Consider the following 21,673-nt stretch of genomic DNA (forward strand, 5'->3'; position numbering starts at 1 on the left):
CAGCGGCCCAGCGGCTGCAGCACCTGCAGGGGAGCAGACTGAGGCTTCTCTCTGAGAGGGAGGTTGGGGTGCAGTTTTCTTTCCTCTAAACCTCCAAAAACCATCAAAAGCTGTCAAGGCGAGAGAAAAGAAGTGAACAAACATAAAAACCTCCAGAGAACAAAAACCTGAAAAAAAACGTTTTTCTCAGAGCCCACCCCCTTGAGGGGGTCGGGAGGACTTAACTCAGGGAACATCATTGACTGAAAACCCACGTGGCAGCCCCCTCCCCCAGAAAACAAATCAGGAAAAAAAAAAAAAGACTACAAGAGAACAACCACCACTACTTCATAGATACAACTTTTATTTTTAATTCTTTCCCACTATTCTGGTTCATTTTTTTTCTTTCTTTATATAGATAATTTTTTTAATTATTTTTTTTTAATTTTTTATTTATTTTCAGCGTAACAGTATTCATTGTTTTTTCACCACACCCAGTGCTCCATGCAATCTGTGCCCTCCCTAATACCCACCACCTGGTTCCCCCACCCTCCCACCCCGCCCCTTCAAAACCCTCAGGTTGTTTTTCAGAGTCCATAGTCTCTCATGGTTCACCTCCCCTTCCAATTTCCCTCAACTCCCTTCTCCTCTCCATTTACCCTTGTCCTCTATATTATTTGTTATGCTCCACCAATAAGGGAAACCATATGATACTTGACTTTCTCTGTTTGACTTATTTCACTCAGCATAATCTCTTCCAGTCCTGTCCATGTTGCTACAAAAGTTGGGTATTCGTCCTTTCTGATGGAGGCATAATACTCCATAGTGTATATGGACCACATCTTCCTTATCCATTCATCCGTTGAAGGGCATCTTGGTTCTTTCCACAGTTTGGCGACCGTGGCCATTGCTGCTATAAACACTGGGGTACAGATGGCCCTTCTTTTCACTACATCTGTATCTTTGGGGTAAATACCCAGCAGTGCAATTGCAGGGTCATAGGGAAGATCTATTTTTAATTCCCTGAGGAATCTCCACACTGTTCTCCAAAGTGGCTGCACCAGTTTGCATTCCCACCAACAGTGTAAGAGGGTTCCCCTTTCTCCACATCCTCTCCAACACACGTTGTTTCCTGTCTTGCTAATTTTGGCCATTCTAACTGGTGTCAGGTGGTATCTCAATGTGGTTTTGATTTGAATCTCCCTGATGGCTAGTGATGATGAACATTTTTTCATGTGTCTGGTAGCCATTTGTATGTCTTCCTTGGAGAAGTGTCTGTTCATATCTTCTGCCCATTTTTTAATATGATTATCTGTTTTGTGTGTGTTGAGTTTGAGGAGTTCTTTATAGATCCTGGATATCAACCTTTTATCTGTACTGTCATTTGCAAATATCTTCTCCCATTCCGTGGGTTGCCTCTTTGTTTTGATGACTGTTTCTTTTGCTGTGCAGAAGCTTTTTATCTTGATGAAGTCCCAGAAGTTCATCTTTGCCTTTGTTTCCTTCGCCTTTGGAGACATATCTTGAAAGAAGTTGCTGTGGCTGATATCAAAGAGGTTACTGCCTATGTTCTCCTCTAGGATTCTGATGGATTCCTGTCTCACGTTGTGGTCTTTTATCCATTTCGAGTTTATCTTTGTGTACGGTGTAAGAGAATGGTCAAGTTTCATTCTTCTACATATAGCTGGATGGATAAGGAAGATGTGGTCCATATACACTATGGAGTATTATGCCTCCATCAGAAAGGACGAATACCCAACTTTTGTAGCAACATGGACAGGACTGGAAGAGATTATGCTGAGTGAAATAAGTCAAACAGAGAAAGTCAAGTATCATATGGTTTCCCTTATTGGTGGAGCATAACAAATAATATAGAGGACAAGGGTAGATGGAGAGGAGAAGGGAGTTGAGGGAAATTGGAAGGGGAGGTGAACCATGAGAGACTATGGACTCTGAAAAACAACCTGAGGGTTTTGAAGGGCGGGGTGGGAGGGTGGGGGAACCAGGTGGTGGGTATTAGGGAGGGCACAGATTGCATGGAGCACTGGGTGTGGTGAAAAAACAATGAATACTGTTACGCTGAAAATAAAAAATTAAAAAAAAAAGAAAAAAACAAAACAAAAAAAAAACAAAACAAAAAAAATAAGCATCAAAAGTTTATATCTTACAACCAATACCACAGAAGTAAAAGAATCATAGAGACAACTATGAACAATTTACTCTGAAAAAAAAATGGACAACCAAGAATACATAGATATATCCCTAGAAACATATAACCTACAAAGAATAAATCAGGTAGAAATAGGAAATATGAACAAACTGATAATGAGTAAGGTGATTAAATCAGCAATCATGTATTCCAAGCAAAGAAAATAAATTCAGGACCAGAGAGCTTTGCAGGTGAATTCCACTAATCATTTAAAGAAGAATTAGTGAAAAAAATTCTCAAAACTTTCCAGAAACTTAGAGAGGAGAACACATTCTCAAACTCATTTTACAAGACCAGCATTACCCTGATACCAAAGCCAGAAAATATCTATACAAAAAATAATGAACTATAGACCAATATCCCTGATGAACATAGACAAGATATTTTAAAAAAAATTAGCAAACTGAATTAAACAGCACATTGAAAAGATTATATGTCACAATCAACTGGTACTTATCTCTGGGACACAAGGATGGTTCAACACAAGCAAATGAGAAAATGTAATACACCCCATTAATAGAATGAAATATAACAATCATATGATCATCTCAATACATGCAGAAAAGATTTTGACAAATACAACATCCTCTCATGAGTTAAAAAAGTCTTCAACAAACTGGGTATAGGAGGAACATACTTCAACATAAAAGAAGACCATATATGACAAACCTAAAATAACATTGTACTCAAATGGTTAATGTTTAGAAAATTTTACTCTGAGATCAGTAACAAGACAAAGTGTTCACTCTCACTGTTCCTATCCAACGTAATACTGCAGGTCCTAGCTAGAGCGATCAGGGTAGATAAAGAAATATAAGCCATCCAAATCAGAAGGAAAGAAGGAGAGAGAGAGAAAGAAAGACAGACAAAGAAAGAAAGAGACAAAGGAAGGAAAGAAGGAAGGAAGGAAAGGAGAGTAAAGGAAGAAAGAGAGAAAGGAAAGAAGGAAGAGGTAAAATTGTTTTCATTTACAGTTGATAGTAACTAAATATTAAAATCCTGCAGACTCAACCCTTAAGAACACACTCACCATAATAAGCTCAGCATACCACAAGCAAGCACCCCAAATGTGAGAACATGGCCAGGATTAGCAGAGTATTCCCAGCAGGCCCACAGCTGACAGCACACTCATGAAGAGACAGGCAGAGACAAGAAGACTTTTCTATCATAGACTCCCATACGATTAAAATATGTATGTATATATATAGTTTCATTTTGGCATGGCTTATTATGAGCAATAGCTGACTGAATCAATAATCAATGTAAACAGAACTGAGAATATTAAGAATAATCTACTGCTTCTTATTTTTGACATTTGTTCTGATATTTGACGAGAATATGCATAATGGCCTGGTTATTCATATTTATTTCAGATAACTGTACTAAAAAATGATTACCATTGAGATTCTGTTCTAGGTAACTGGTAGAAGTTGGAAAGACCTGTATGTCTTTGCAGGAATAACTCATGGGAACTTCAGTCACAAGTTTTCATTCCTAGACATTTCTGAGCAGAAATTCCAGCTCTTTTCTGAGTCATCTTAGATCATATGGACAGGACTGGAAGAGATTATGCTGAGTGAAATAAGTCAAACAGAGAGAGTCAAGTATCATATGGTTTCACTTATTTGTGGAGCATAACAAATAATATAGAGGACAAGGGTAGATGGAGAGGAGAAGGGAGTTGAGGGAAATTGGAAGGGGAGGTGAACCATGAGAGACTATGGACTCTGAAAAACAACCTGAGGGTTTTGAAGGGGCGGGGGATGGGAGGTTGGGGGAACCAGGTGGTGGGTATTAAGGAGGGCACAGATTGCATGGAGCACTGGGTGTGGTGAAAAAACAATGAATACTGTTACGCTGAAAATAAATAAAAAATTTAATTAAAAAAAGAAAAGAGTTTATAACATGACAAAGAAATTAATGACAGAGTAAATACACTTATTGTTCACTCACAATATAACATTTATGACAACATTTCTAAAAGGAAAGAATTTAAGTTTAGGCAATTGAGGGAGTAATATTTGTAGGTAGCACTGGAAATATTTAAATGGAAAAGTAAATCATCCAATTAAATAATATAAAATCTTCCACCAAATTCTTCACTCCAGTTAAAAAAAAAAAGGAAACAAAAAACCTCTAAACATGGACATCAAATATCCCACACTTGAGTATATGAGTAGATGAACATCACTGAAGACAGGTTTACTGCAATAAAATATGGTGTGATAGAAAATTTTACTGCGTCATATTTCAGGACTTCTCTGATACTGAGCCCACATTTAGTCACTTCGTTTATGCAAATTTGCCTTTCTGTAGATTACCCTTGAAGGGTTTTTGTTTTGTTCTGTTTAAGATTTTATTTATATATTTGACACAGAAAGAGAGAGCACAAGATGGGGTGTAGCAGGCAGAAGGAGAGGGAGAAACAGGTTCCCCACAGAGCAGGGGGAACCTGATGTGGGACTCCATCCCAGGACCCTGGAATCATGACTGAGCCACCCAGGAGCCCCTTGAAGGGTGTTTTTCATAAGCAATTTTTGCCTTACTATTCTGCGCCTGAGATACTGTGTATGCTGAGCTGATAAGAGAACAAGATCCTCTTGAGAATCATGAAGCCCCATGACTAGCTACAAAACAAACTAGTAGATTAAAGTCTATATTATCAAGAAGAACATTTAAGGTAAAAAAGTAGAAAGGAATGGCAGACACAGAGTGAAAAACTTTGATCTCAGAATTTCCTCTACAATAATATTATAAAAATGGCTTCAGTTGCCAAATGTAGTTTATTTCATCAAACTATGACAGTTCATCACCCTATGAGGCAAATATGAATCCCTGAATTATTTCTGGTTCAAGGTTGGAACCAACTTTGGAAATTAAGAAAACAGGATAAATTTTTGGCTATCAGAAGGAGCAGAAAGTTTAATGAAACAACTGAACTTCAGAAAAATTGAAACTCTAGGATATAAATAGAGCAATTGAATTCTTCTATCATGATCTGATTAAAGAATCACAATTTCTGGCTGTTAAGCATTAAGGCTGCAATCACAGGTATTTCTTTTAAAATGGCCCTTTAATGACCTCACCCTGAAAAGTACATTTAAAGCCTCCTTTATGTCTTTGTTTCTTAGGCTGTAGATGAAGGGGTTCAGCATGGGAGTGACCACTGTGTACATCACTGAGGCTACTGCACTTGAATGGGAGTTCTGGGTAGCAGCAGAGCTAAGGTATACTCCTAGGCTCGAACAATAAAATAAAGAAACAACTGAGAAGTGAGATGCACAGGTGGAAAAGGCTTTGTACTTCCCTTTAGCTGATGAGATCTGATATATGGAGGAAACGATCTTAAAGTAAGAGTAAAGAATCCCAGCAAGAGGACCACCACCCAGCAGGATAGCTGCAAAATACATCACCAAGTTATTCAGAAAGGTGTCAGAACAGGCAAGTTGGATCACCTGATTGAGTTCACAGAAAAAATGGGGAATTTCCAAGACTGTACAGAAGGACAGCCGCAACACCATTAAGCTTTCTAACAAGGAATGAAGGATGCTTATGATCCAGGACACCAGAACCAGCAGTCTACAGAGCTGGGGGTTCATGATGACCGTGTAGTGCAGGGGGTGACAGATGGCCACAAAACGGTCATAGGCCATCACAGTCAGGAGGAAGTTGTCCAAACCTACAAAAAGTATGAAAAAGTACATCTGCATGATGCAACCTTCCTAAGTTATGACTTGGCTCTGAGTCTGGATGTTCCACAGCATCTTGATGATGGAGGTGGAGGTGAGACAGATGTCTACAAAGGACAAGTTGGCGAGGAAGAAGTACATGGGGGTGTGGAGGTGGGAGTCAGAGCTGATGGCCAGGATGATAAGCTGGTTCCCAAGTACGGTGATCAGGTACATGGAAAGGAAAAGCACAAAGAGGAAGGGCTGTAAATCTGCTTCCTCTGAAAGTCCCAGAAGAAGAAATTCTGAAATTCGTGTATCATTCTCTAGTTCCATGTCATTGATGTGACTAGCAAAATAAGAGACAAAGAACATGACACAATCATGCACTATTAACCTGGCAGGTGTATTATTGTTTATATTCTGCACTCAAGAAATTAATATTTATATTTATGTATGGAACATGATAAAAACACTAAAAATTAGGAACAGAAGGAAACTATCTCAACATAAAGCCATTTATGAAAACCCACAACAAACATGATACTCGATGGGAATACAGTGAACATTTTTCCTCTTTGATTAGGAACAAGACAAGGATGCTCAGTTTCACAAGTTCAAATCAACATAATACTGAAAGTTCTACCCAGAGCAATTAAGGAAAAAGAAATAAAAGGCATCCAGAATGGAAAGGAAGAAATAAACTTATGTGTGCAGACAGTATGATCTTGTATGTAGAGAATCCTAAAGTTGCCACAGAAACACTAATAGAACTAATACATTAATTTAGCCAAGTCACTGGATACAAAGCCAACCCTCAAAAAATCAGTTGCTTTTCTACATATGAACAGTGAACATCTGAAAAAGAAATAAAATAATTGCATTTACATGAGATCCAAAAAATTAAGACTATCACCTCACACCAGTCAGAATGGCTAGTACAAAATACAAGAAATAACAAGTGTTGATGAAGATGTGGAGAAGAGGGATCACTCCTGCCCTGCTGGTGGGAATGCAAACTGGTTCAGCTACTATGGAAATCAGTACGGAGTTTCCTTAAAAAATTAAAAGTCAAGACACCTCATGGACAAATAATTCTGCTTCCCAAAGAGGACAAAAACACTAATTTGATAATATATATGCACCCAATGTTTATTGCAGCATTGTTTACAACAGCCAAGATATGGAAGCAGCCAAAGGTCCAGTGACAGATGAATGGATAAAGACGATTGGTTTGTATACATATACAGCAGAATGCAGCCATATAAAAGAATGAGATCTTGCTTTTAGAAACAACATGGATGGATCCAGAGGTATATTAAGTGAAATAAAATAAGACAAAGACAAATACCACATGAGCTCACTTATATGAGTAATCTAAAAAAAAACAAAAAACAAAAAAACAAAAAAAAAAAAACCCAGACCAAATGAATAGACAAATACAAAGAAAAAACTGGTACTTGCCAGAGGATAGGCATTGAGGGAGTAGATAAAGGGCATTAAGAGGTACAAATGAGATCTTGCCATTTGCAACAACATGGATGAATCTAGAGGATATAATCTTAAGTATTGTAGGGTGTTTAGATTTGGAGCATGCATGGTCTCTAGTGACACCTCCCCTATCTGACAGTCTAAAGTTTCTCTAGACATTGCTCAATGTCCCTGGGAGGAGAAAATTGCCCCCAGTGGAGAGTCAGCATTTTAACTCAATCTCAAAATATTTTTTTTAATTTTTTTATTTTAATAAACATATAATGTATTTTTATCCCCAGGAGTACAGGTCTGTGAATCGTCAGGTTTACACATTTCACAGCACTCCTCATAGCCCATACCCTCCCCAATGTCCATTTCCCCACCACCCTCTCCCGTCCCTCCTCCCCCCCGCAACCCTCAGTCTGTTTCTTGAGATTGAGTCTTTTATGGTTTGTCTCCCTCCCAATCCCATCTTTTCATTTTTTCTTTTCCTACCTCCCCCTAACCCCCCCGCCTTGCATCTCCACTTCCTCATATCAAAGAGATCATATGATAGTTGTCTTTCTCCGATTGACTTATTTCGCTAAGCATGATACCCTCTAGTTCCATCCATGTCGTCACAAATGGCAAGATTTCATGTCTTTTGATGGCTGCATAGTATTCCATTGTGTATATATACCACATCTTCTTTATCCATTCATCTGTTGATGGACATCTAGGCTCTTTCCACAGTTTGGCTATTGTGGACATTGCTGCTATAAACATTCGGGTGCACGTGCCCCTTCAGAGCACCACGTTTGTATCTTTAGGATATATACCCAGGAGTGCAATTACTGGGTCGTAGGGTAGCTCTATTTTCAGTTTTTTGAGGAACCTCCAAACTGTTTTCCAGAGTGGTTGCACGAGCTTGCATTCCCACCAGCAGTATAGGAGGGTCAAAATATTTTTATATAATTGATAAAATAGTAATTTAATGAGAAAGAATGTGAAAAATCCTCAAAGTGTGAGTGACTCATCCATGCCCTGAAATATTATGCAATCACTGAAATAATGAATTAGCTTTATATTGGTTGATGCAGACAAAACTGTAAAGCACTACTGAGGGAGAAAAATTACCAAAACAAACAAACAAAAAGATAGTACCAGAGTTAAAGACTATTTACAATGAGTATAAGATTCTCTGCAAGAACTTGTATAAAAGTGTATGAATATTTGTGTGTGCATAATATAAAATGTAAGTTTTAAAAGAAACTAAGAGCTTATGGAACAAAGGAGGGCAGTAGGAATGAGAATAGGTTAGGCATGGAGCTATCTCAAACAAGAGTCTGAAACACAAAGAATCTAAAATTAACTTTATAAGGAGGCATCAAATAGTGTTAATATAATGACATCAACATGGATCACTAATTCAACAATTAAAGTGCTAAAGACTTGGAAACAGGGTGGCCTGGCTGCCTCAATGGTTGAGCATGTGGCTTTTTATTTTGAGATATGAGTTTCAGTCCCATGTAGGGGTGGAGAGTATTTTTAAAACACTTAAAAACTTCGAAAAAAAAGAATATAACAAAAAGTCTTTTAAAAAGTGGGGAGGATATGGTCCATATATACAATGGAATATTACACAGCTATCAGAAAGTATGAATGCCTAACATTTGTATCAACATGGATGGGACTGGAGGAGATTATGCTGAGTGAATTAAGTCAAGCAGAGAAAGTCAATTATCATATGGTTTCACTTACTTGTGGAGCATAAGAAATAACATGGAGGACATTAGGAGAAGGAAAGGGAAAGTGAATTGGGGGAAGTTGGAGGGGGAGATGAAGCATGAGAGACTGTGGATTCTGAGAAACAAACTGAAGGTTTTAGAGGGGAGGAGGTTGGGGGAGTAGGTGAGCCTGGTGGTGGTTATTAAAGAGGACAGGTATTGCATGGAGCACTGTGTGTGGTGCATAAACAATGAATATTGGAATACTGGAAAAATAAAATAAAATAAAATAAAAATTTAAAAAAAGTGGGGAGGAGGCATTATCTAACATTATAATTTCATCTTATATAAAGATGTATTAATTCATATTTGTTTAGGAAGAATAGGTGAACATTAGTGAAATGATAAAGAATACCTTCCAAATGAGGGCTGCAAATGACGTGACTTTAAGAAATAGATCTAATCACAAAAGGATGAAAGGTAGAATAGGAAATAAAAATGTGAACACAGGTTGGAAATATGTATAAAAGGTGATTTCATACTTCAAATGATGCAGAAGAACTTTCTACACTTAAGCAAGAAGTGAGAGGAAAATATGATCAAATGATATGTTTGAGCCCACAAAGTATATTAACTTTCCTGCTACCCTCTAATACATCCACACATACATAAAAGAACTAAAGGTCAAATGGCAAAGTTGGTGGGAAAACTCCAATTCTTATGTTTGAAAAAATGCAATAAAAAACAAGAATATAAATGCTTCAAACCCACCAAAGAAAAACACAGAACTGTCACAGACAGTTTGCAATAGAGAAAGCAAACATCTAAGACACCCACAAATGTACTCATTCTCACCAGTAAGGAAATAATTGCAACTTCAAGCTTTTTTAGTATACCCCCTTTCACCTATTAAATTAAAAACATACTAATACCCAACTTTTGTATCAACATGGATGGGACTGGAAGAGATTATGCTGAGTGAAATAAGTCAAGCAGAGAGATTCAATTATCATATGGTTTCACTTATTTGTGGAGCATAAGGAAAAACACGGAGGACATGGGGAGCTGGGGAGGAGAAGGGAGTTGGGGGAAATTGGAGGGGGAGATGAACCATGAGAGAGTGTAGACTCTGAGAAACAATCTGAGGGTTTTGGAGGGGATGGGTGTGGGAGGTTGGGTGAGCCTGGTGGTGGGTATTATGGAGGGCAGGTATCACACGGAGCACTGGGTGTGGTGAATAAACAATGAATTCTGGAACACTGAAAAGAAATAAAAAAAAATTGATTGGAATGCCCAGCATGAAAAAGGACTGTGAAATGTATGTCTCATGATCCATTGGTCTGGATCTTTCATCAATATCTGGACACACTCAAATTATCCCTGGCTCAAAAAAAAAAATAAAAAAGAATGCTGTCCCTTGAGTGCATATCCCATTTGTAGCTAATACCCTACATCTCTATTCTCCTTAATGGCAAAGATTATTGGACTGGTTTCTACATTGACAAGACCACGCTCTGCCACCCATCGCCACTCTTCCATCAGCACTAGTTAATCCTCAACAATTTCCCCCACATGGCTGATTTCAATGTTCACTTTTCTTTTTAAAATCATAAAAGAATATTAATTATTTAGTCAAGCAAGCCTACAACAACAGTGATATCCCAGTGCTGGGCTAGGGTAGATTGCCTCAGGTGGCGTCAGGTAAATATTCTTACCCTATTATTATTTTTATTATTATTAACGTTATGCTGGCCCTTTCTTGCAGTACCTACTGGGTTTCCAGACTCACCTGTATGGGGGTGTCTATGTGGAAGTCCAAATTCCTCTCTCAATGGTTGATGATGGATATTAGGCTGTTTTCAAACAATGCAGCAGGAGTCTTCTACTCAGACTTAGGATTCCAGAAGAAACACCCATGTCCATCTCAGCCCAAGGTTGCACCTGCTGAGGGACAACAGCAGAAGAGATATTTACAGCTCCCTACCTTCTCCTTAGACATATTTCCCTCCTGTTTCTCCAGCCCCTGGGCACATCATCTCCCATAGGACATTGGTCCGCACAGAAAGGAATTTCTTTCCTAGTTTCCTGTTCCCAAGACACCAGCTTACCCTTCAGGAGAATCTATTTATTACTCTTCCCTGAACTCACTTGCCTCCCACAGAGCTAACCTCCGAGGACCTTATCCCAATCCAGAGTCCAAGATTTCTCCAAATCTAAGACTGAAGGGGATTCCTTTACTAGGCTCCTTGGATCTTGAAAATATTGACTCACTGTGTGGGCACAGCACTGATATCTCCAGACTATTGCTATTCTCCCCTTCAAGAGGTGAGGAACTGTATTCTTTTGGCATAAAACCATGAGGACTATAGTTTTGCCTTCCATGACACTTGTCAAAAAAAATTTTTTTTAAAGATTTTATTTATTTATTTGACAGAGAGAGATCACAAGTAGGTAGAGAGGCAGGCAGAGAGAGAGGGAGGAAGCAGGCTCCCCGCTGAGCAGAGAGCCCGATGCGGGACTCGATCCCAGGACCCTGGGATCACGACCTGAGCTGAAAGCAGAGGCTTTAACCCACTGGGCCACCCAGGCTCCCCCACTTGTCAAAAATTTAAGAGTTCAATGTTTTAAGATAAATTAAGTGTCATCTTAATATATAAAACATTTTGGTAATTAAAAGAAAAAATATATATATTTGGGTATAGAGCTTAAGGTTCACCATGTGCAAATGCAAAGTCTTCTGGAGATGGAAATAGTGCCAGCTCACAACGATTTCAATGTATTTCACCACACCAAGCTGTGTAGTTAAAAATGGTTAAGGGGCGCCTGGGTGGCTCAATTGGTCAAGCCTAAGACCCTTGATGTCAGCTCAGGTCTTGATCTCAGGGTAGTGAGTTCAAGCCACATGTTTGGTTCTGAACTGGTCATGGAGCCTATTTAAAAATAAAATAGGGGGGGAGACAAGATGGCGGGGAAGTAGGAGGAGGCGCCTTTTCAACCTGCACCCTAAAGTGAGCTGATTACCTACCAAAGAACTCCGATCACCCATGAAATCAGCCTGAGATCAGAATTATACACGTCTGGATCTCTACGGGGGCCAGAAGACGCCAGTGGGCAGGTAAAGTGGAGTGGGAACGTCGGACTGATATCGGAAGATAAACAAAAGGGGGAGGGAGCCACCAGAGGCGACCGACTGGAAAATAATACCCCAATACGAGAGTGCCCGGCATCTGGGGACCAGCATTAACTTGGAGTCTTGTTGAAAGCACTCAAAAGAGCAAAGACTCGCGCGGGGAAATTGTGGGAATCGGGGCGGATAGGGATAGGGGCTTAAGTCCCCAGACCCAGGGCAGCATCCCCTGGCGCTGAGCCGGAGAGTGCGGCGGAGAAACCTGGTCTTTGTCCCGGAGCCGCCAGTGCGCCCGAGAACGGGTGGAGTCCGGCTCCCGTGAGGGACTGGGAGCCACACCAGACGGCAGAACGCGCACCTTACTGGAGATGCGTGCGTGCCTCAACCTCCCCTGAGAGAGGTGCACGAACGCCCAGCCTGGTGTTCTGGGACCCACGCGGTGATAGACCCACGCGGCGATAGAGCCGATAGAGCTGGAGGCGCCGCGCCCCAAAAAATCCCCTGGGAGAGGTGCGCGCAAGCCCTGAGCTCTCAGCCCCAGCCAGCGGGAAAATCTCAGTGTGCGATTGCTGCTTGGAACCTCTCTGGCGGTCTGGAGCTGCCCAGACAGCCACAGCTGCCTTGGTTTTGCGTACAAGCAGGAGATCCTGCGTCCCCAGGGACCGCGACTCAGAACCTGCTCTGCCAGCGGCCCAGCGGCTGCAGCACCTGCAGCACCTGCAGGGGAGCAGACTGAGGCTTCTCTCTGAGAGGGAGGTTGGGGTGCAGTTTTCTTTCCTCTAAACCTCCCAAAACCATCAAAAGCTGTCAAGGCGAGAGAAAAGAAGTGAACAAACATAAAAACCTCCAGAGAACAAAAACCTGAAAAAAACGTTTTTCTCAGAGCCCACCCCCTTGAGGGGGTCGGGAGGACTTAACTCAGGGAACATCATTGACTGAAAACCCACGTGGCAGCCCCCTCCCCCAGAAAACAAATCAGGAAAAAAAAAAAAAAAAAGACTACAAGAGAACAACCACCACTACTTCATAGATACAACTTTTATTTTTAATTCTTTCCCACTATTCTGGTTCATTTTTTTTTCTTTTTTTATATAGATAATTTTTTAACCTATTTACCATCACAGTGAGATGTCCAGTACATCAAATTCCATGATAAACTTCTAACCTGAATTTTTTTGATACATACACATGTGTTTTTCTTTTGCTTTTCTATTTTCTTAATTTTTAAAAAATTTTTTAATTTAGTTTAGTCCAGTTTATTCCTTTTTTATTTTTATTTTCTAATAGTCATATAGAGTTAAACTTCAAGGTAACCCCCTTTCTCCAAGCAATGCTACCCCTATAGGTGAACCAATTTTTTAATCCCCCTTTTTCTTAGGAAAGTTGAGTCCTTTAACAAAGATATCAAGATACATCCAGGAAGAATCAAAATAACCTTCCTCGCCCACACCGAGAATCTATAACCATGCTCCCATCTTTTTCTTCAGCCAGTGTCTCTGTGTATTTATGTTTGTCTGGATAGTATATAAATCTTATACTTGGGGTTCTTCTTGACGAGGCTCCTCCTTTTTTTTGCTTATATATATATATATTTTCTCTCGTCATATACTTTTATCAGTCTTTTTGTTTGTCTGTTTTTGTTTGTATACGTCATAAACCTTACCCTGGGGCCCATTTGGGCTGAACCTTCACTTTTATCTTCCCTTTTTTTCCTGTCTCTCTCTCTCCCTCTTTTTTCTTTTTCTTTTCTTTTTTCTCTCATTTGGGTGGGGAATCCTGAGTGCTCAGAAGCGTTCCAGGGTGCACCTTGACTGCACCACGGTCAATACACCCAGCTACATCTGTCCAGTCATCTCTCACCAAAATGACTAGGAGGAGGAATCCCCAACAGAAGAAAAATACAGAGGATGGGCCTTCTGCAACAGAGCTAACGGCTATCAACATAGACAATATGTCAGAAAGAGAATTCAGGCTAACAATTATCCAGGCAATAGCTAGGTTGGAGAAAGCTATGGATGACCAAACAGAATTGATTAGGGCAGAATTGAAAGCGACCAGAGAGGAGGTTCATAATGTTAGGGCAGAGCTGAAGGCCACCAGGGATGAGGTTCACAACGCTCTCAATGAGTTCCAATCTAATCTAAATTCTCTAAAAGCTAGGGTAACTGAGACAGAAGATAGAATTAGTGATCTGGAGGACAAACAAATAGAGAGAAAGGATCAGGAGGAAGCCTGGAACAAACAGCTTAGAAGCCACGAAAACAGAATCAGGGAAATAAATGATGCCATGAAACGTTCCAACGTCAGAATTATTGGAATCCCTGAAGGGGAGGAGAAAGAAAGAAGTCTAGAAGATATAGTGGAACAAATTTTTCATGAAAATTTTCCCAACCTTGCGAATGGAACAAGTGTTCATGTACTAGAAGTAGAAAGGTCCCCCCCCAAGATTATAAATTCAAAAAAAACATCCAGGCACCTCATAGTAAAATTGAGGAATCATAATTGTAGATACAATCTCTTGAAAGCCGCTAGGACAAAGAACCTCCTTACATACAGAGGAAAGCCCATCAGAATAACGTCAGACCTGTCCACAGAGACCTGGCAAGCCAGAAAGGGCTGGCAAGATATATTCAGGGCACTAAATGAGAAGAACATGCAGCCAAGAATACTTTATCCAGCAAGACTGACATTCAAAATGGATGGAGAGATAAAGAGTTTCCAAGACCGGCAAGGCTTGAAAGACTATGCAACCACCAAGCCGACACTGCAGGAAATATTAAGGGGGGTTCTATAAAAGAGGAAAAATCCTAAGAATAGCATTGAACAGAAATATAGAGACAATCGACAGAAAGAAAGACTTCAAAGATAACACAATGTCAATAAAAACGTATCTCTCAATAATCACTCTCAATGTGAATGGCCTAAATGCACCCATAAAACGACACAGGGTTGCAGATTGGATAAAACGACAGGACCCATCCATATGTTGTCTACAAGAGACCCATTTTGAACCTAAAGATACACCTAGACTGAAAGTGAAGGGATGGAGAAGCATCTTTCACGCCAATGGGCCTCAAAAGAAGGCCGGGGTAGCGATTCTCATATCAGATAAATTAGATTTTAAACTAAAGACGGTAGTCAGGGATACAGAAGGACACTACATCATTCTTAAAGGGACTATCCACCAAGATGATCTAACAATTGTAAATATCTATGCCCCCAATATGGGAGCAGCCAATTACATAAGAAAACTATTAATCAAGATAAAGAGTCATATTGATATGAATACATTAATAGTAGGAGATCTTAACACGCCTCTCTCAGAAATAGACAGATCATCGAAGCAGAAAATCAATAAAGAAATAAGAGCATTGAATGACACATTGGACCAGATGGACCTCATAGATATATACAGAACATTCCACCCTAAAACAACAGAATACTCATTCTTCTCAAGTGCACATGGAACCTTCTCCAGAATAGACCACATACTGGGTCACAAATCAGGGCTCAACCGATACCAAAAGACTGAGATGATTCCCTGCATATTCTCAGATCACAATGCTTTGAAACTGGAGCTCAATCACAAGGAAAAGTTCAGAAGGAACTCAAATACCTGGAAGCTAAAGACCACCTTGCTTAAGAATGCTTGGATCAACCAGGAGATCAAAGAAGAACTTAAACAATTTATGGAAACCAATGAGAACGAAGACACTTCACTCCAAAACCTATGGGATACAGCAAAGGCGGTCCTAAGGGGGAAATTCATAGCCATCCAAGCCTCCCTCAAAAAAATTGAAAAATCCAGAATACACCAGCTGTCTCTACACCTTAAAGAACTGGAGAATCAACAACAAATCAAACCAACTCCACACGTAAGAAGGGAAATAATCAAGATTAGAGCAGAGATCAACGAGGTAGAAACCAGAGATACAGTAGAACGTATCAACGAAACTAGAAGCTGGTTTTTTGAAAGAATCAATAAGATCGATAAACCATTGGCCACACTAATCCAAAAGAAAAGAGAGAAAGCCCAAATTAATAAAATTATGAATGAAAAGGGAGAGATCACAACTAACACCAAGGAAGTAGAAACAATCATCAGAAGCTATTATCAACAGTTATATGCCAATAAGCTAAGCAACCTAGATGAAATGGATGCATTCCTGGAAAACTATAAACTCCCAAAATTGAACCAGGAAGAAATTGACAACCTGAATAGACCGATATCTAGTAACGAGATTGAAGCAGTGATCAAAAACCTCCCAAAAAACAAGAGCCCAGGACCTGACGGATTCCCTGGGGAATTCTATCAAACTTTCAAAGAAGAAATAATACCTATTCTCCTGAAGCTGTTTCAAAAAATTGAAGCAGAAGGAAAACTTCCAGACTCTTTTTATGAAGCCACCATCACCCTGATCCCCAAACCAGGCAAAGACCCTACCAAAAAGGAGAATTTCAGACCGATATCACTGATGAATATGGATGCTAAGATTCTCAACAAGATCCTAGCAAACAGGATCCAACAGCACATTAAAAAGATTATCCACCATGACCAGGTAGGATTCATCCCTGGGTTACAAGGATGGTTCAACATTCGCAAATCAATCAATGTGATAGAACAAATCAATAAGAGAAGAGAGAAGAACCACATGATCCTCTCCATTGATGCAGAAAAAGCTTTTGACAAAATCCAGCATCCGTTCCTGATTAAAACGCTTCAAAGTATAGGGATAGAGGGAACATTCCTGAACTTCATCAAATCTATCTATGAAAAACCCACAGCAAATATCATCCTCAATGGGAAAAAGCTTGCAGCCTTCCCATTGAGATCAGGAACACGACAAGGATGCCCACTCTCACCACTCTTGTTCAACATAGTATTAGAAGTCCTAGCAACAGCAATCAGACAACAAAGAGAAATAAAAGGTATCCAAATTGGCAAGGAAGAAGTCAAACTCTCTCTCTTCGCAGATGACATGATTCTTTATATGGAAAACCCAAAAGACTCCACCTCCAAACTACTAGAACTCATACAGCAATTCAGTAATGTAGCAGGATACAAAGTCAATGTCCAGAAATCAGTGGCTTTCTTATACACTAACAATGAAAATTCAGAAAGGCAAATTAGAGAATCGATTCCATTTACTATAGCACCAAAAACCATAAGATACCTCGGAATAAACCTAACCAAAGAGGTTAAAGATCTGTACTCGAGGAACTACAGAACACTCCTAAAAGAAATTGAAGAAGACACAAAAAGATGGAAGACCATTCCATGCTCTTGGATGGGAAGAATAAACATCGTTAAAATGTCTATACTGCCCAGAGCAATCTATACTTTTAATGCCATTCCAATCAAAATTCCACCAGTATTTTTCAAAGAGCTGGAGCAAATAATACTAAAATTTGTATGGAATCAGAAGAGACCCCGAATTGCTAAGGAAATGTTGAAAAACAAAAATAAAACTGGTGGCATCACGTTACCTGATTTCAAGCTTTACTACAAAGCTGTGATCACCAAGACAGCATGGTACTGGCATAAAAACAGACACATGGACCAGTGGAACAGAGTAGAGAGCCCAGATATGGACCCTCAACTCTATGGTCAAATAATCTTTGACAAAACAGGAAAAAATATCCAGTGGAAAAAAGACAGTCTCTTCAATAAATGGTGCTGGGAAAACTGGACAGCTATATGTAGAAGAATGAAACTTGACCATTCTCTTACACCGTACACAAAGATAAACTCGAAATGGATAAAAGACCTCAACGTGAGACAGGAATCCATCAGAATCCTCGAGGAGAACATAGGGAGTAACCTCTTTGATATCAGCCATAGCAACTTCTTTCAAGATATGTCTCCAAAGGTGAAGGAAATAAAGGCAAAGATGAACTTCTGGGACTTCATCAAGATAAAAAGCTTCTGCACAGCAAAAGAAACAGTCATCAAAACAAAGAGGCAACCCACGGAATGGGAGAAGATATTTGCAAATGACAGTACAGATAAAAGGTTGATATCCAGGATCTATAAAGAACTCCTCAAACTCAACACACACAAAACAGATAATCATATTAAAAAATGGGCAGAAGATATGAACAGACACTTCTCCAATGAAGACATACAAATGGCTACCAGACACATGAAAAAATGTTCATCATCACTAGCCATCAGGGAGATTCAAATCAAAACCACATTGAGATACCACCTTACACCAGTTAGAATGGCCAAAATTAGCAAGACAGGAAACAACGTGTGTTGGAGAGGATGTGGAGAAAGGGGAACCCTCTTACACTGTTGGTGGGAATGCAAACTGGTGCAGCCACTTTGGAGAACAGTGTGGAGATTCCTCAGGAAATTAAAAATAGAGCTTCCCTATGACCCTGCAATTGCACTGCTGGGTATTTACCCCAAAGATACAGATGTAGTGAAAAGAAGGGCCATCTGTACCCCAATGTTTATAGCAGCAATGGCCACGGTCGCCAAACTGTGGAAAGAACCAAGATGCCCTTCAACGGATGAATGGATAAGGAAGATGTGGTCCATATACACTATGGAGTATTATGCCTCCATCAGAAAGGACGAATACCCAACTTTTGTAGCAACATGGACAGGACTGGAAGAGATTATGCTGAGTGAAATAAGTCAAACAGAGAAAGTCAAGTATCATATGGTTTCACTTATTGGTGGAGCATATCAAATAATATAGAGGACAAGGGTAGATGGAGAGGAGAAGGGAGTTGAGGGAAATTGGAAGGGGAGGTGAACCATGAGAGACTATGGACTCTGAAAAACAACCTGAGGGTTTTGAAGGGGCGGGGTGGGAGGGTGGGGGAACCAGGTGGTGGGTATTAGGGAGGGCACAGATTGCATGGAGCACTGGGTGTGGTGAAAAAACAATGAATACTGTTACGCTGAACATAAATAAAAAATTTAAAAAAAAAAAAAAAAAAAAAAAAAAAAAAATAAAATAAAATAAGAGGTGGGTGAGAGAGGTCATTGGGGTTGAAAAGCACATCTGCTGTGATGACCACAGGGTAATGAAAGGAAGTATTGAATCTCTAAATTGTACATTTGAACCTAATATTTCACTGTATGTTAACTAACTTGAATGTTTTGTGTGTGGGTGTGGGGGAAACAGTTTATTTTAAAAATTGCAGGGACAAAGTGAAGCAGAATTAACTTGAACTTAAATAAAAACTTAAAAAATAAGAGTATACTGGGGCATGTGGCTGGCTCATTACCTTAAGAGTCTGCCTTCAGCTCAAATCATGATCCCAGGTCGTGGAAATGAGTCCTATGTCAGGGTCGGGGTCATGGTCCCTAATCAGTGGGGAGCCTACTTGTCCTTCTCCCTCTGCACTTCCCCCTGCCTGTGCCCTCTTGATCTCTGTCAAATATGTAAATAATATCTTTATAAAAATGAGTATACTTAATGAATACTGGGAAATTTATAGAATTGTTGAATCATTATATTATACCCCTGAAATTAATGAAACACTTTATGTTAATTACAGCTAAATTAAAAATGTTTTAAGACAAAATAAAAATAAAAAGACAAAAAAAAGATTAGGTATGATTGTCCATATGAGCCTAAGGTAATCACAATGGACTTCTAAATGTTGATGAAGGAGACAAAAGGGCTGGTGTTGGAGAGACTTTCAAAATGCTGCCCTGTTGGGTCTGAAGGTGGAGGAAGAGCCAGGAGCCCAGGAATGAAGGCAGCCAGAAAGGATACTGGAATTGGATAGGACACAGATTCTCCCTTGAGCCTCTGGAAGGAGCTCAACCCTGCAGACAACTTGCTATTAGCCCTATGAGACTCCTTCCAATGTTCTGCCTCCATAACTGTAAGAGCACATAAGGGTTTGTTTTAAGCAACTAGGGTGAGGCTATTTTACAGCAGCAGGAAGAATCTCATATGGATGTAGTCAATAAAATTATTTGAGGATATTAAGTTTAATATTTCCAATTCATTCATAGCTTCCCTTGGATGAGGGCAATTTACATTTAAAGAACCCACATTAATTAGAAAAAAATAAATCAATTTAGGGATGTTCTGCCCCATCAGCTGGTATAGTGAATTCCTTGTAGCATTACATTAATCCTCTGAGCATAAACCAGATGGAAGTAAAAGAACTGAGAACATATTTTAGAATGTTCCAGTGCTTTGAAAAATGTCATTGGTATTTTGATCAGGAGGGTGTTGAAAGTATAGATGACTCTGGACACCATAGACATTTTTTTTAATTAAATTTTTTATTTCTTTTCAGCGTAACAGTATTCATTGTTTTTTCACCACACCCAGTACTCCATGCAATCTGTGCCCTCCCAATACCCACCAGCTGGTTCCCCCACCCTCCTACCCCCCCGCCCCTTCAAAGCCCTCAGGTTGTTTTTCAGAGTCCATAGTCTCTCATGGTTCCAATTTCCCTCAACTCCCTTCCAATTTCCCTCAACTCCCTTCTCCTCTCCATCTACCCTTGTCCTCTATATTATTTGTTATGCTCCACGAATAAGTGAAACCATATGATACTTGACTCTCTCTGCTTGACTTATTTCACTCAGCATAATCTCTTCCAGTCCTGTCCATGTTTCCACAAAAGTTGGGTATTCGTCCTTTCTGATGGAGGCATAATACTCCATAGTGTATATGGACCACATCTTCCTTATCCATTCATCCGTCGGAGGGCATCTTGGTTCTTTCCACAGTTTGGCGACCGTGGCCATTGCTGCTATAAACATTGGGGTACAGATGGCCCTTCTTTTCACTCCATCTGTATCTTTGGGGTAAATACCCAGCAGTGCAATTGCAGGGTCATAGGGAAGCTCTATTTTTAATTTCCTGAGGAATCTCCACACTGTTCTCCAAAGTGGCTGCACCAACTTGCATTCCCGACAGTGTAAGAGGGTTCCCCTTTCTCCACATCCTCTCCAACACACGTTGTTTCCTGTCTTGCTGATTTTGGCCATTCTAACTGGTGTAAGGTGGTATCTCAATGTGGTTTTGATTTGAATCTCCCTGATGGCTAGTGATGATGGACATTTTTTCACGTGTCTGGTAGCCATTTGTATGTCTTCATTGGAGAAGTGTCTGTTCATATCTTCTGCCCATTTTTTAATATGATCATCTGTTTTTTGTGTGTTGAGTTTGAGGAGTTCTTTATAGATCCTGGATATCAACCATAGACATTTAACAATGTTTATTCTTCCAATCCATGAGCATGTAATCTTCTTCCATCTTTTTGTGTCTTTTTAAATTTCTTTCATGAGTGTTCTGTAGTTCCTAGAGTATAGACTCTTTCTGTCTTTGGTTAGGCTTATTCCAAGGTATCCTATGATTTTTGGTGCTATTGTAAATGGAATCAATTCTCTAATTTCTCTTTCTATAGTTACACTGTTAGTGCATGAGAAAGCAACTGATTTTTGTGCATTGATTTTGTATCCTGCCACATTACTAAATTGCTGTATGAATTCTAGTAATTTGGAGGTGGAGTCTTTTGGATTTTT

General features: G+C 39.7%; 1 protein-coding gene across 1 annotated transcript; it reads right to left on the minus strand.

Annotated features, from left to right (window-relative positions):
• Positions 1-5,214: 5,214 nt before the first annotated feature.
• Positions 5,215-6,228, minus strand: LOC308351497 (olfactory receptor-like protein OLF4; the record flags this gene model as incomplete). Its single annotated transcript, XM_080817186.1, is given in 2 exon segments — positions 5,215-5,910; positions 5,914-6,228. Coding segments are annotated over 2 exon segments (975 nt in total). The 5' UTR covers positions 6,193-6,228.
• Between the last annotated feature and the right edge of the window lie 15,445 nt (positions 6,229-21,673).

This window comes from Martes martes (genome assembly GCF_963455335.1).
Source record: "Martes martes genome assembly, chromosome: 1".
NCBI lineage: Eukaryota > Metazoa > Chordata > Mammalia > Carnivora > Mustelidae > Martes > Martes martes.